The sequence below is a fragment of the Lampris incognitus genome, chromosome 12 (genome assembly GCF_029633865.1).
Source record: "Lampris incognitus isolate fLamInc1 chromosome 12, fLamInc1.hap2, whole genome shotgun sequence".
Taxonomy (NCBI): Eukaryota; Metazoa; Chordata; class Actinopteri; order Lampriformes; family Lampridae; genus Lampris; species Lampris incognitus.
The window spans coordinates 7,118,368-7,133,358 of NC_079222.1; the positions used below are offsets into that span (position 1 = coordinate 7,118,368).

Sequence of the window (14,991 nt, forward strand, 5' to 3'; positions counted from 1 at the left end):
GCACCTGCCCCCCCCCCTGGTGGGCGTGTCCCGGCCGAGGGGGCGGGGCCACGCCCGCTTCTACGCGGCTGCGCCCGGTAGGCGACGTCAGAACGGCCGTCGGTCACGCCGCGGAGGTTGAAGGAATTCGGCGGTGGCAACTTCGGAGGAGAACGGCCACTTTCAGCCGCGTCTGGCCGCGGGGATTCACCGCCGTCCGTGTGATAAAGGCACGTTGTGTTAACGGATAAACTAGCAAGACACCATGATGGCGGTCCTGGGCAGCGCCGGCAGGCTGCTCCAATGTAAGTGTGGACGTGATGACTATTTAGCAAGAGTTAGCCTCTCCTAGCCGTGTTGCTAACCTTCAGCAACCCCCCCCCCCCGAACGCCGGTCCCGGTCCCGGGGAGGGTTTCCACCGCGTGTTTTAACCCGCTTTCGAGGTTCTCTGAGCGGGGCTGGGTAGCCCGGGCGGAGCGGCGTGCGCGGCTCGACCCGGAGCCCCGAAGGCAAGCGTGCATGCCGCTGACATTGACTAAGCAACACGACTGCTGTAGGTTATAACGTGGTCTTAATGTCATGTCATGGCGCTTATCCCCGTAATGTTACCCGGGCGGCCCGCGTCGGCCGGACCCGGCGAAGGGGGGCACGAACGGCGTTGTTTCAGAAGAGTAGCGAGGGGGGGGAATCGTCACGTTACACAATTCATGTTTTCTTAACTTGCGTAATCCCGGGCCGCCCAGTGGCGGTGTAGGGGTACTGCGGCTCGCGTTACAAAATGTAAAACTTCATTGATGGAAACGGCGTTGACATTGAAACGGATTTTCTCGGGTGTCCCTGTGTCAGACTTCGGTAACACTTTAGTATGGGGAACATAAAAAAAACTTAATTACTAGTGAATTAGTAATGATCAAGATGTGACTTTAGTATGGGGAACATATTCTAAGTAAAAAAAAAAAAATTACTAGTGAATTAGTAATGATCAAGATGTCACTTTAGTATGGGGAACATATCCTAAGTTACAAAAACTCAATTTAGAGTAATTTAACACTATGAACACTTGTAGTTTTGTGTGTTGTTATGTAAGAACAGACCATATTCATTAAGTGTTAGTAAGGGAGAATAACTCTTCTTGTGGTACTACCACCTTATAAAGGCCATACTAAGCAAAGCATATGGAGATGGTACTACTAATAAGCAATAATTCCGAGGTTATAGAGGGACAACTCATAGTTAATGGCTTACTGGTTGTATAATAAGGGCATGCAGAATAAGGCATTAATAAGTACTTCATAATGACCAATTAAGAGCCAATATGTTGCTAAGTTGCATGCTAATAAGCACCTAAATAATGGTGCATATGTTCCCCGTACTAAAGTGTTACCCAAACCTCTTGCAAGTGCTCAACCAATGGTGTTGTAACATCCAGTTATGTCAACTGTGCCAATTCGGACTTAATGAAGTCCTGATTTGGTTGAATGGCTGCAAGCATGCTCTCCTGTTCAGGGTTGCAAAGAAAATCAGCAGGACAGGGGATCCTTGAAGACTGGGTTGGGAAACACTATTTAGTTGAGGGGAAACTCCGCTGAAGAAATTGCCAGGAAGAAAAGAATAGAAAAAAACCAATGGAAACGCATCAGAGGAGTCTGTGAATGTTCTCATTCATCCGGGTCATGGTTATCCAAAGGAGTTGAATCAAGTGCAACTGGACTTGGTATGTATCCGTGAAGACGTTTCGCCTCTCATCCAAGAGGCTTCCTCAGTTCGTGCCTATCTGACTAGACCAAGCTAGTCATCAGAGGAGGGATCCCCTGTCCCAAGATAGACAGATATGCAATAGGTGTGACTCGAACAGAGTACGCACACAGTACTAAATGATTACACAAGTTTAGAGCTGCACAGTTGATCATTTATTAATTATGATTTTGGATATTGGCCTCCACAAATACTTAGTCGTGGCCGGAGGTGGTTATTCATGCTGGGTTTAACTTTGTCCATTTGAATGTTTATTTCTTTATAGGCTATAAAAATACGTAATGAATGTCAAGGCAGTTTTCTGTTGATTCAGCCTGCTCAATAAAACACTTATGTTCCCAAAAATGGATGAATAATTGTGACCATAATATTATACAAAATAAGTGATTGTTATTTTAGCCATAACTGTGCAGCCCTATACAGGTTATAGCAAAAATAATGCTGACTATATGTAGAAATATCAAGCGTCCTCCACAGACACCGTCACAGAGCGTGCACGGCCCCACAGTGAATGAAACCCCTATATAATTAAGTATTAAGCCTGGTGGTTTGGCCCCAGGTTAGGACAAGTCAAGTCAGTTTTATTTGTATAGTCCAAAAGTTCCTGTCTGTTCCCATTGATGATGGTCGCTGATGTGACCCAAATGAAATGGTTGAACCCGGGTGTCTGGGTGGCATGGCGGTCTATTCTGTTTCCTATCAACACGGGGATTGCTGGTTAGGTTTGCAAAGGGTCAACAATGTCTCTACTTTTTACGGAAACTTAGAAGTTTTAATGTGGACAGAACTATGCTGACACTGTTTTACATACCTCCATTCAGAGCATATTGACCTTTTGTATTCACTGTTGCCCTGTGATGGCCTGGCGGCCTGTCCAGGGTATCTCCCGCCTGCCGCCCAATGACTGCCGGGATAGGCTCCAGCATCCTCGCGACCCTGAGAGCAGGATAAGTGGTTTGGAAGATGGATGGATAGTCAGTGTTTGGGGGGGGGGTATGTCTGCAGAAAGCAAAAACAACCAGGACAGGGTTGTTAAACTGGGTGGCAAGATAACTGGGGAACCAATGTGCAGTATCACGTACATGACTGACTGGTTCACTAGCTTACAAGATCTTAGCAGATTCGCTGCACCCTCTATGGTGTGAATATGAACTTTGACCTTCAGGGTGAAGGTGTAGCATGCCCAGGACGCGGACTGAAAGAGCCGTCACATCCTTTGTCTCACGTGGCATTCAGCTGCTTAACAACCTCTGATCACATGGTCCGAATTTGGCGCTTCCTGGCACTTGTTGAACTTGCACCTGATGTGCCTTATCGATTTCTGCTGTGACGCTTTTTATGATGTTTTTAAAACGCTTATGCTTTATATTGTGTGTGGTTGTCGATGTTTTTTGATGTCCTTTTATGCTGTTTGTGCAAAGCAAATCCCCCTAGGGGCAATAAAGGCTTCATGGGCATCGGGTCAGCGTAGCGGTTTATTCCGTTGCCTGCGAACACGGGGATCGCCGGTTCGAATCCCCGTGTTACCTCCGGCTTGGTCGGGCTTCCCTACAGACACCGTTGGCCGTGTCTGCGGGTGGGGAGCCAGATGTGGGTATGTGTGCTGGTCGCTGCACTAGCGCCACCTCTGGTTGGTCGGGGCGTCTGTTTGTGGGGGGGGGGACGGGGGGGAATAGTGTGATCCTCCCATGCGCTACGTCCCCCTGGCTGTCAGGTGAAAAGAAGCGGCTGGCGACTCCACGTGTATCGGAGGAGGCTTGTGGTCGTCTGCAGCCCTCCCCGGATAGACAGAGTGGGTGGAGCAGAGACCGGGACGGCTCAGAAGAGTGGGATACTTGGCCAAGTGCAATTGGGGAGAAAAGGGCCCCCCCCCCCCCCAAAAAAAGATACTGTAGATAGCTGGATAGATAGATGAATAAAGTATGGTGATGGATTGATACATTTGCCAGAGCAACGGATTACATATTTAATTATAGAACAGCCACACCATTAAATACCATGATGTTTAAAATGTGTTATTCTCTTCTTCTCTGGTCCACAGTTGCCAGGAGCAGTGTTGGTCTGTGTGTGAGTGGTTCTCTAAGGAGACAGTCTACTGCAGCCGCTGCTGCTTTTGCCCATCCTGCGTCGCCAGATACACAGGAAAACAGGTGTGACTCACACACACACACACACACACACACACACACACACACACACACACACACACACACACACACACAGACAATAACTGCTAAATGGTATGGTTAAGTTAAAACGCCATTTTGATTTTTGTTGTTGTTATGCTGTACCACCGTATACAGCATTAATACAGGGTAGATACGAGATAAATTGAAGCGGGACTTTTACACTGACTTCCACTCTAAACCAGTGGCGGCTGGTGCTAAAACATAATTTTTTGGGGGGGGGGCGCAATTTACCCCGGGTCGCAGCACACCCGACAGCTGCTTTAATGTCCACACGGTCACAGAGTTACTAAGAAGGACAAAGTAGCCTATAGATTTTATCAGGGTTCGTAGACGGTGGACGATTGACAGTCGAGACGAGGCGTCGTGGTGGGTGTGAACATGATTGACAGCCACCATAACTGTCCAATCACATTAGAGCAGAAGAAATTAAAACAAAACCAATTCGCTGCCAATAAAAGTGGGGGTGTCTAGGGCACACAGAACTGCGCCCCCTGACAAATCAGACAGCAGCCTCAGGTCACCTGCTCGCCACAAGTTTGAGGGCTTACATAAGGTATCGTTTGGCCGCCGCCCCTCACCCAGGAAGTATATGTATTCAGACAGGAATCAACCAAATACAATTTGGAACCAATATTTAATGCTGCTGACAGGTGCTCACAGACTGAAAACACTTTTATTTCATAATTATTTGCATTGTACAACTAAATTATATTGAACATGTTTAAGTAGATTTTCATCTCTTGATATTTGAAGGGGGCAGTGCTCCGGCGCCCTGTACTGGCCAGCCGCCACTAATCTAAACGGTACTAATACAGGATAGATACAGGGTAAATTGGTGGATACCACTATGTGCAGAATTTAAGATCTGCTTTCTGTTTTAAGAGGCAGAGAAACCCAGATTGCCACTGTGCTACCGTAGAGAAATGCCTTCTGCCACTAAGTCAGCCACCCGACTCAGTTCTTTTACGTCAGGATTTTATTTAGAGGCTCCTCAGTCGAAAGTTCGGCAAAATAAACTTTTAGGTTTTTGTACCAGAAGCCTTGTAGAAATCCTAAAGCCTTGATCCCTGTCCTCTGCACTGTTAGACTGTCATGTCAGTGACCTTTGAATTAAATCTCATTCTACTGTTCCAGTCACTGTTTTCTGGATAAAGCCGATATGGGCCTAAACGTCTGTACATTTGTGGGTGCTGAGATTGAGATGGTGTAGTTGTGCATGTCCACATCTCTGTGATCCTCAGTTTTTCCAGAGAATCCCTTTTGGAGAGTTCAGCTAAATGAGTAAAATGCAAATGTCCTTATTGGTGATTAAGGAATCCAAACTTACTGTTCAATTCATTACAAGTCACTATGGTTGAAGAGCAACATCAAAATGTAAAGGCCGGAGCATCCGGGTGGCATGGCAGTCTATTCCATTGTCTACCAACCGGGGGATCGCCGGTTCGAATCCCCGTGTTACCTGTGGCTTGGTCGGGCATTCCTACAGACACAGTTGGTCGTGTCTGTGGGTGGGAAGGCGGATGTGTGGGTATGTATGCTGGTCGGTGCACTAGTGCCTCCTCTGGTCAGTCGGGGTGCCTGTTCAGGGGGGAGGGGGAACTGGGGGGAGTAGCGTGATCCTCCCACGCTCTACGTCCCCCTGGTGAAACTCCTCACTGTCAGGTGAAAAGATGTGGCTGGCGACTCCACATGTATCGGAGGAGGCATGTGTTGCAGAGTGCAGATGTGTGCATTTGTATTTCTATGGGGGGGGGGAGTTTCAAATTAAATGACTACTGGACATTTTACTCGATGTCCGCCGACATGTGCAAAGTGATGTAAGTATGAATTTGATGTCTTTTCCAGGAAGAGAAAGCACAGGATAATTTAGATGCAAATAAAAAGGGCACTGTTTTTTGTTAAAAAAAAATAAATTGGCGTTTAAGGAAAATAGGTGAGAACTTGGTGCCGATAAAAGGAAAAATATAGGGGAAAAAACTTTTTTTTTCATTTGGTCTTAAAGAGTTAATTTTTTTGTATATTTGTTGACTTGTGTGGGCATCTTAAGTATCTTAAATACATATATCTTAAGTAAATTTATTCACATGTACTTACACGTACACCTTTAGTGAAATAATCAAGATAGTGACATAGGATGAAGTGAAAAGACCATTACTGAGGTCAACGCGTGTTCTCAACAAAGATGCACGAAAAGGATTCCCAGCATCGATACTTTTAATTTCACGTCCGGCTGTAACCCGTTGAAGATGAAAGTAAAAGGAGAACGAGCTGGAATGCCGTGGCAGGTTCTTAGGGTTTAATGAGGTGTTTAATAAATCTGTGCTGAAATCTTCTTGACAAGGATCCTTTCATCCTTTCACGGTTCTCAAGCGTTCCCCCGTTCAAGGACTCCTGTAAAAGAGGACAGGTTGGAAATCATGTTGCACATTTCTTGTAGACCAGGGTTTTGGCATCTTCCTCCTGCCAACTTGTGGCAGATTGCTCTGCAGCGTGCTGCCAGGGTCTGAAACCTAGCAGTGCTGTTTTAAAAACCTCTTAAGAAAGGTTTCCGTAGATGCATTTGAGGTCCCGCAGTTATTTTGCGCACTTGAAATGAGGGGGGGGGGGAACAACAAGTTTTTCAGTTCACCCATCCATCCATCCATCAGTCCATTATCCAAACCACTTTTCTTGTTCTCAGGGTCGCGGGGATGCTGGAGCCTATCCCAGCAATCATCGGGCCATTGTTCAGTTCAGTGACACAACAAAACGCTACCAATGTAGCTTCACTTCGCAATGTATTTTGGGACATGTTGGGTGTTTTGTTTTTTTTTCCACATTGGAAAAGTTAGTAACCTTTGCAGTCAGAATATTACAAATCATTGTTTGTGTATTTCTAGACAGGTTAATGGGCGAGATCAGGCAGGAGTCTCCGTGGACTATGATGTTTGCGAATGACATTGTGGTCTGTAGTGAGAGTAGGGAGCAGGTTGAGGAGAGGTGGAGGTATGCACTAGAGAGGATAGGAAGGAAATTCAGCAGGAGCAAGATGGAATACATATGTGTGAATGAGATAGAGGACAGCGGAATGGTGAAGATGCAAGGAGTACAGGTGACGAAGGTGGATGAGTTTAAATACTAAGGCTGTGCTGTTCAAAGTAATGGGGAGTGTTGAAGAGAGGTGAAGAAGAGAGTGCAGGCAGGGTGGTGTGGGTGGAGAAGAGTGTCAGGAGTGATTTTTGACAGAACATAACAGGAAATACTGCTTGCTAGTAGTACTCTGCTTACAGAAGGTGTTGGGATAGCAGCCGATAAACAAGTGAAAAGCAAGACTGTATGACACTATGGTGGTAACGTGACTATAACCAAAGTGCTTGACTGAAATGACCTTTTCTGTAGTGTATTTACTGAAGTAGTAAACATTAACTATTAATCTCTGTGTTTTATCCATAAAACCAAGGTATTAAAACACGTTTATGACCAACAGACCAGCTGTTGATCTTTTATATGCTCCACTTTCCTTGGTTTCTTGTAGACTTCATACTGCCTGTAAGCTGTCTGAACTATTAACAGTTATTCATATCAGACTAGAAAAATACAAACAATGCCTTCCCGAAAAGAAATGAGCGTATTACTAGACATTGATAATCAATAACCATTTTTTAATGTGGAGACAAAGAAATAATCAGACTTTTTTTTTTAAATCCTCTGTAGGAAACCTAAGACAGGAATTCTGATGCTGAACATGGGTGGACCAGAGAAACTAGAAGATGTCCATGACTTCCTGCTACGGCTCTTCATGGACACAGACCTGATGAAACTTCCTGTGCAGAAGTAAGTTGTCAGGGTGCACTGACTGCTGGACATTTATTACATACACACAAACAAGGCCTGCTCGTGACGTCCCGTTAAGATACATTTGTTTCCCGGACATATCTCATGACTTTTAACCTTGATTAACCTAAGTAGCCATTTCCTTAGAAAGAGCGTCCGGGTAGCGTGCTGGTCTATTCCGTTGCCTGCCAACACAGGGATCGCCAGTTCGAATCCCTGTGTTACTTCCAGCTTGGTCAGGCGTCCCTACAGACACAATTGGCCGTGTCTGCGGGTGGGAAGCCGGATGTGGGTATGTGTCCTGGTTGCTGCACTAGCACCTCCTCTGGTCGGAACTGGGGAGATAGATCCTCCCACATGCTAAGCCCGCCTGGTGAAACTCCTCACTGTCAGGTGAAAAGAAGTAGCTGGCGACTCCACATTGTATCGGAGCAGGCATGTGGTAGTCTGCAGCCCTCCCCGGATCAGCAGAGGGGGTGGAGCAGCAACCGGGACGGCTCGGAAGAGTGGGGTAATTGGCCAAGTATAGTTGGGGAGAAAAAGCCCCCCCCCCCCCGAAAAAAAATACACATGCGCATCTACACACACACACACACACACACAGAAACATACTGACAAACAAAAATTGTCATACATGCAGACATATGTTTACGTGCAAAGAAAAATTCTGACACACATACAGACCCCCCCCAACACACACACATACACACACATATACACACACACACACACACACACACACACACACACACACGTGCATATACAGAGACAGAAACATGCGGACTCGTGTGCACAAACACATCAACAGATATGTACAGAAACACTCGCACAGAAACACACACACGCACGACTACACAAACACACACACGACGGTTAAGAGCTGTGTTGTGACATCTCTGTCTTCATTGTGTTTCATAATTGGCTTTTCCACTGAACTGAAAACCAACTGAAAAGCAGCTGCTTGTTAAACGAAGTATGAGTCAACAACATTTAGTCCTGATGTACAACTGTCACATCCCTCTTAGCTTTTTTCAAATTCATTTCAATGACGTTTTGGAAATTAAACAAGAATCTATTTCTTTCCAATCTGAATTATGGTCATTATTAATTATTATTATTATTATTATTATGCGACCCTGAGAGCAGGATAAGCGGTTAAGATAATGGATGGATTATTATTACTATTATTATGAATTAGTTATTAATTAAATTAACCAATTATTAATAAATTATACTGTGAACCAAGGTCCACACACCACAAAGTGGGCTTGAGAACTCCTAAATGGTGTGAACGGTGATAAATTATGGTGAGAATGGTGATAAATTATGGTGTGAATGGTGATAATTATGACGGCATAACGTGCTTTGTTCGCTTGTCGTACCTCAACAGTCTTTCTCCTTAACAATGGAGCCAAAGAACCAAACATTACACAAAGAACACACCGTTTAAATGTGAACGAGCCCGTCCCTCCGGTCAGGTTTCAATCATTAACCTGCTTCCTGTTGTTTGTCACTGACGGTCCCACCGTTCGGCCTCGTCTACCAAACAGCAGACATCCAGAATTTCAAAGAGATTTGTTAAATAAAAGTCAGATTTAAACAAAAATATCAGTACAGATCTGTTGTTGTCCTAGTTAATTGTGTGTGTGTGTGTGTGTGTGTGTGTATTCATTGTTTTATCTTCATATTATTTGACAGTTTTAAGTCCACACACACACACACACACACACACACACACCCACACACACACCACAGACAATGGTGGAGCTTTTGAGGCCGGTCCAGCCTTTATGTGATATTAAATTATTAAATTCTCCCAAGTTATTTTCGTGTTTATTACTCCTATTTGTGTTTGTATGTTTTTAAATCGGAGTTGTGACTCTCTCCACAGTAAACTGTCCATAAATAATTTCTGTTATTTAGTAAGTTTGTTAATTTATTAGCTTAAATCTCTAGTGTCTAAATCTCTTAAGGCATGATTTTCCTCCTCTCCACAGGAAAACAAAGTTCTCCAGTGAGCAATTTGAAACCATAAGTTTTGTATTGCTTTCTTTGTTTCGAAGTATTTATTCTTTTTATGTTTTTATGTTTAAAGCTGGGTGATATGGAAAATATTTTTACATCGATAGTCACACACTGTAAATTCTAAAAGTTAGGTTTGCTTAAAATTGTTTTTAGGAAATCAATTACACTTGGAAAAAGTAAGTAAATGAACTTAATTATGTCGTTATGTCAAATGATTTTATGTAAAATTATTTCACATAACTTGACACAATTAAGTTAATTTACTTACTTTTCCCAAGTGTAATTGATTTCCTTATTTTTTTCAAGCAAACTTAACTTTTAGAGTTTACAGTGCATGGAATTTCACACAGTATCAGTTAGGCATTATCCCATGGCATTGATCCCTCTTTCAATTATCAATAATCAGAATATTTTCCAGATGATTGATCGTATCAGTCACATTTAAATCTATACTCAAATTAAAAAAAAAACCTCCTTTATTAACAATGATACTGATAAAGTTAAAAAATCCTAATAATAATGGTGACAAAATCTTATGTAATGCAAAGATTTTATTGAAGTAAATCAGACATCTAGGGGACATTTTGCCCCACAAGTCAGGTGATCAGTTTATTTTGTTTTTATATCAGTAAAAGAAGCCTTTAGTGGAATTTTAAGGTGAAGCCACTGATTTAGGAGCTACATGCAGGATGGCAGCACAACATAACGTCGCCTCCAAATGTATTGCATTACAAAAGCAGATGAATAGGAAAACAGGGTATCAAAAATTAAGACTCATTGTTATTTTAATATCATTGCCTCAAGATTTTCTAAATATTACAACACAACAATCAATATTTGATGCATCAATATTTGATGACATCCCTAGTATCAATACATATTACAATGACTGCTTACTCTGTAAAAATGCCTTATTTAAGAATTCTGCTGAAGTTCATCATGTTGTTGAGCTATTATGCAACCTATAACATCAACCAAAACTAGTTTTCAAATAATAGTCCTTAAAATACTTAAGACGTCCATGTTTTGACAAGTTTTCAGTGATAGATTCTCATTATCATTAATTTAGACTACAAAGTTGTGTATCACAATATGATAATATTGGAATTTAAACCTAACACAATACCACTGAAAGACGATATACAGTAATAAGTCAAGTCAATTTTATTTGTATAGCCCAATATCACAAATTACAAATTTGCCTTAGGGGGCTTTGCAGCATCACCACATCCTGTCCTTAGACCCTCACATCGGCTAAGGAACAACTCCTTAGAAACTCCTTTACCAGGGAGAAAAAATAGGAAGAAACCTCAGGGAGAGCAACAGAGGAGGGATCTCTCTCCCAAGACGGGCAACGGGCAATGGATGTTGTGTTTACACAATTTACATAATACAGCATTGAAAGAGGATAACAGAATTGCAATGGAATTATAAAATACATGAAGAATATCATGAAGAGGATGCCACGCAGTGTCCAGATGCCACCGGAGCAGCGCAGGACTTGAGCCGTGTGACCCCCATTACCATGGAGACAAAACAACAACAACAAGAAACACATTAGTCATGTCTGAGTGAGAGAAGGATATAACATTAAAGCAGGATAACAAAATTATAGGGATTTATAAGATATATAAAAAGAAAATGTGATGAGGGGGGATGCCAAGCAGTGTCCAGCTGGCAACCAGCATCACCATGGAGACCTGGGAGGATGACAGACTGCACGTGCACACAAGGGAGACTCACATCACACCAGAAGAAGAGAACGGAGAAGACATCATTCAGTGAGAGAGGAAAGACGTGAGGGAAGAGAACAGTTTGCAAGTCAATAATCTATATAATCTCGTCGGCAGAACAGTGCTTGGTAAATTAATTGAGACAGAAACTGACTCATCATGCAGTACAGGCTGTGAAGTACTCAACTTAAAGGCAACTAATTGTAGGTTAAGGCAAAAATATGATTTTCAAGTTTGGATTTAAAATACTCCACAGACTCTGAATGTCTGATGGCAGCAGCAGGTTATTCCACAAGAACGGGGCCCGATAGGAAAAGGCCCTGCTGCCACCAGCTGACTTCTTTTTAACTTTGGGTACACACAGGAGCCCTGTATTTTGAGAGCGAAGAGCTCGAGATGGAATGTACGGTTTAAGGAGGTCAGACAGGTAAGATGGGGCAAGCCCATTTAGGATTTTTTATAAGTCAGCAGAAGCACCTTGAATTTTGATCTAACATGGATAGGAAGCCAATGAAGGGAGGCAAGAATTGGTGTAATATGGTCAAATTTTCTAGTTTTAGTTAAAATTTTAACTAAAACCAAATCAAGGGTGTTACCACTGCAATGAGTCGACTCTCAAACAAACTGAGTGAACCCAAAAATATCAGCAGGTGACAGAAAGGCTTTACTTAGAGGATCACCAGCCTTATTCTGATGAATATTGAAATCACCAAGAATTAGAATGTCATTGGAATGAGTAACAAGACCTGAGACAAATTCTCCAAATTCTTCAAGAAATAGTAAGAGGTAGGTAGTCACTAGTCACCACACACCATCGTTTTAACGAGGCTGCTTTGACTGCAGATGCAATAGAGATAACTACTAAGCTAGGCAAAGCTCGAAGCTAGTAACAAAGTAAGAATGAGAGGCTACCTACTAAACACGAGTCGTTTGACAAAGAAAACTAAAGAGTCTAGCGATAAGTGTACTAAGCACAGAAAATATCTAAGTCAGGAGAACAAATGAAGAGGTTAGGGCAGAATATAGAAAAGAGATAGTAAGAGAATTAACTGCATTTATCAATCTCACAAAGCTGAATCTCATGAAGGCAGAAGCCGGAAACAGCTGGCAGAGGAGAGGAGGAACTCTGCTGTACTGGATTCTCGTGGGGTTCTTTTGTACGGTGATTAAACGCAGACTTGCACCTGCTGGTCACTACATGCGCAGTGCCCACTTGTGCTGATACTGAATTATTGCCCCTCACTAGATGTTTCTAAAATCTCTGATTGCTAACTGTCCTCTTTCACAGTAAGCTGGGTCCATTCATCGCCAAGCGGCGGACACCGAAGATCCAGGAGCAGTACAGTAAGATCGGAGGAGGATCGCCCATCAAACACTGGACCTCAATGCAGGGAGAGGGAATGGTCAAACTGCTGGATGAGATGAGTCCTGAGACCGGTGAGTGAGTCCAAAACTTTACCGGTGAAAAGTCAGCCAGAGTAGGCCTGCATGTTAACACCAAGTAGTATAAATGCTTTCATTGAATGTTCTTCTTGTTTTCTTTAATGAATTCTATTAACATTGATTGGTTTCAATGTGGATTTTTGTGTCCTGGGATCTAATAATCAAAAAAGGGAATTGATATCTTGATTTTTACACACATTAAACAGACAATATACAGTTTGGCAAACTAAAGAGAATTGCCAACATTTTGCCCGTAGGTTTCTTAAGGGTTATATTTACTGTTGTTCGTCTCCTGGATCGCCACCTTGTCACGGTAGAGAAGCTTGCATGTACTAATGATCCCAAGAGCTATGTCATCCGGAGCGTGGCTCCTGGTAGGGTCACCCAAGGCAGATAGGTAAAGGGGGAGGTTCTAAACAAAGTGCGATCCAACAAAGACCTCAGCAGGTGTCTTCAGGTCACAATGCCAGTGAAGGCGGATGAAAGCTGCAACAGAGGGTGATCCCCAGTCATCTTGGTTCTCCATGCCATTGAGCTCTGGCCACCCCCTGCCAAGAATCGTGTAGTGGCTGCAGGCGCATCAGCCACTTCACGTAAAAAGCTGTCACGCGCAGGCATCCTAAAGGACCATCGATGATGACGATGATGATGATTTACTGTTGTTATTCTTAATTTTGAATAAATAACACTAGGGGCAGTATCCACAATTTGGTCTACAATCGCATATCTTAACTGACGATATATAAGTTTACCGACCTAAACAATTACATAAGCAGACATTGTATGAATATGCTAATCAGCAATCGAAACAGTAGGTCCCACATGGGAATGGATGCCTCAGCGGCCAATTAAATTTGGATCCATTCAAACTAAGACATTTCAATTGGCAGCTAAGGCATCCATTTCCACGTGCGACCCGAAAGTGTGTTTGAATCCAGACCACAACATAACAGAATTAAGTGGGCAATTTTTTTCATTTAGAAGAAACCAAATAGATGGGTAAAGTGAGTTCTACAAGCGCTTTTATTAAAGGGCGACGCCATCTGCGTTCTTTTCTGGGTTGTTCAAATGGAAACGCCCACTCAGCCATTAGCAAAAGCAGAGGTTAGCATTTAATATTACCCCTAGATTCCTAGCAGCGTGCTTGATACTATTTACCAGAAGACCAAGATTAGCACCCCTTCCTCCCTCAACCCCCCCCCAACCACACACACACACACACAGACACACACACACAGACACACACACACACACACAGTTCACTGACAGTGTAAGCATGGAGTGACAAAAGTGTTAAAAGAAAGTGCAGAAACCTACCTCAGGTCACATGGGAAAAAGTTTTTAGAAGGGCTTGGGGAAAAAAGCATTTGATGCTAAAACATATGTACTTTAACGTTATACAAATAAATACATGACTTGACTTTGACCAAAATTTGAATTTCCGGATTTAAATACATAGGGAACACTACTCGGAAGCCATTGAATGATATAAAAACCTCAAAATCACCAAAAAAAAAAAAAAAAAAGAACACTCCCCTTTAACACATTCATACAATTCCCGTGAATGTTATTTTTATTTAATTGTTTAAGTAGATAAATTCACACCTTTAAAATAAAGCAAAAATTACCATTGAACTACCATCCATTAAAGGCGTACACTGGCACAATAGAATTTCAACAGAATTGCTTCAGAATAAAATAAAAGAGTAAAAAATTAAAAATAAAATAAAAATTCAAAATAGAATTTAATTCTTCATTTCAACCATGTGCATTAAAGCTTAATAATGAAATAAAAGTCACCCCAGCACAATAAATATTCTTGCTATTTTTGAGGAAGGGTAGAGCAGTGTTCAAAATGTTTTTTAAATACCTCCCATTCAAAGAAAAACCGCAGTCAGTCCTATATATCCTAGGATTTTCAGAAAATTTCAATAAGAAAACTTCACCAAACTTTTAGTGTCTCATGGCCTGACTTCTCGTGTGCTAAATGCTAAATGCTCAGATCATCTGTGGATCATAAAACTGTTCAAAATACTACACATCTGGCCACGTA

The 14,991-nt window shown here is 42.5% G+C and overlaps 2 protein-coding genes across 2 annotated transcripts in view; both read left to right on the forward strand.

Moving 5' to 3' along the window:
- The window catches only part of nars1 (asparaginyl-tRNA synthetase 1), a 140,317-nt gene that overhangs the window by 31,472 nt on the left and 93,854 nt on the right, over positions 1-14,991 (forward strand). The window lies entirely within an intron of this gene.
- fech (ferrochelatase) overlaps positions 109-14,991 on the forward strand; it is a 36,747-nt gene continuing 21,864 nt past the window's right edge. Inside the window, exons 1-4 of the mRNA XM_056291158.1 lie at positions 109-284; positions 3,777-3,885; positions 7,618-7,737; positions 12,784-12,932. Coding sequence (XP_056147133.1) covers positions 245-284; positions 3,777-3,885; positions 7,618-7,737; positions 12,784-12,932 — 418 coding nt within the window. The 5' untranslated portion in view covers positions 109-244. The remainder of the gene's footprint in view (positions 285-3,776; positions 3,886-7,617; positions 7,738-12,783; positions 12,933-14,991) is intronic.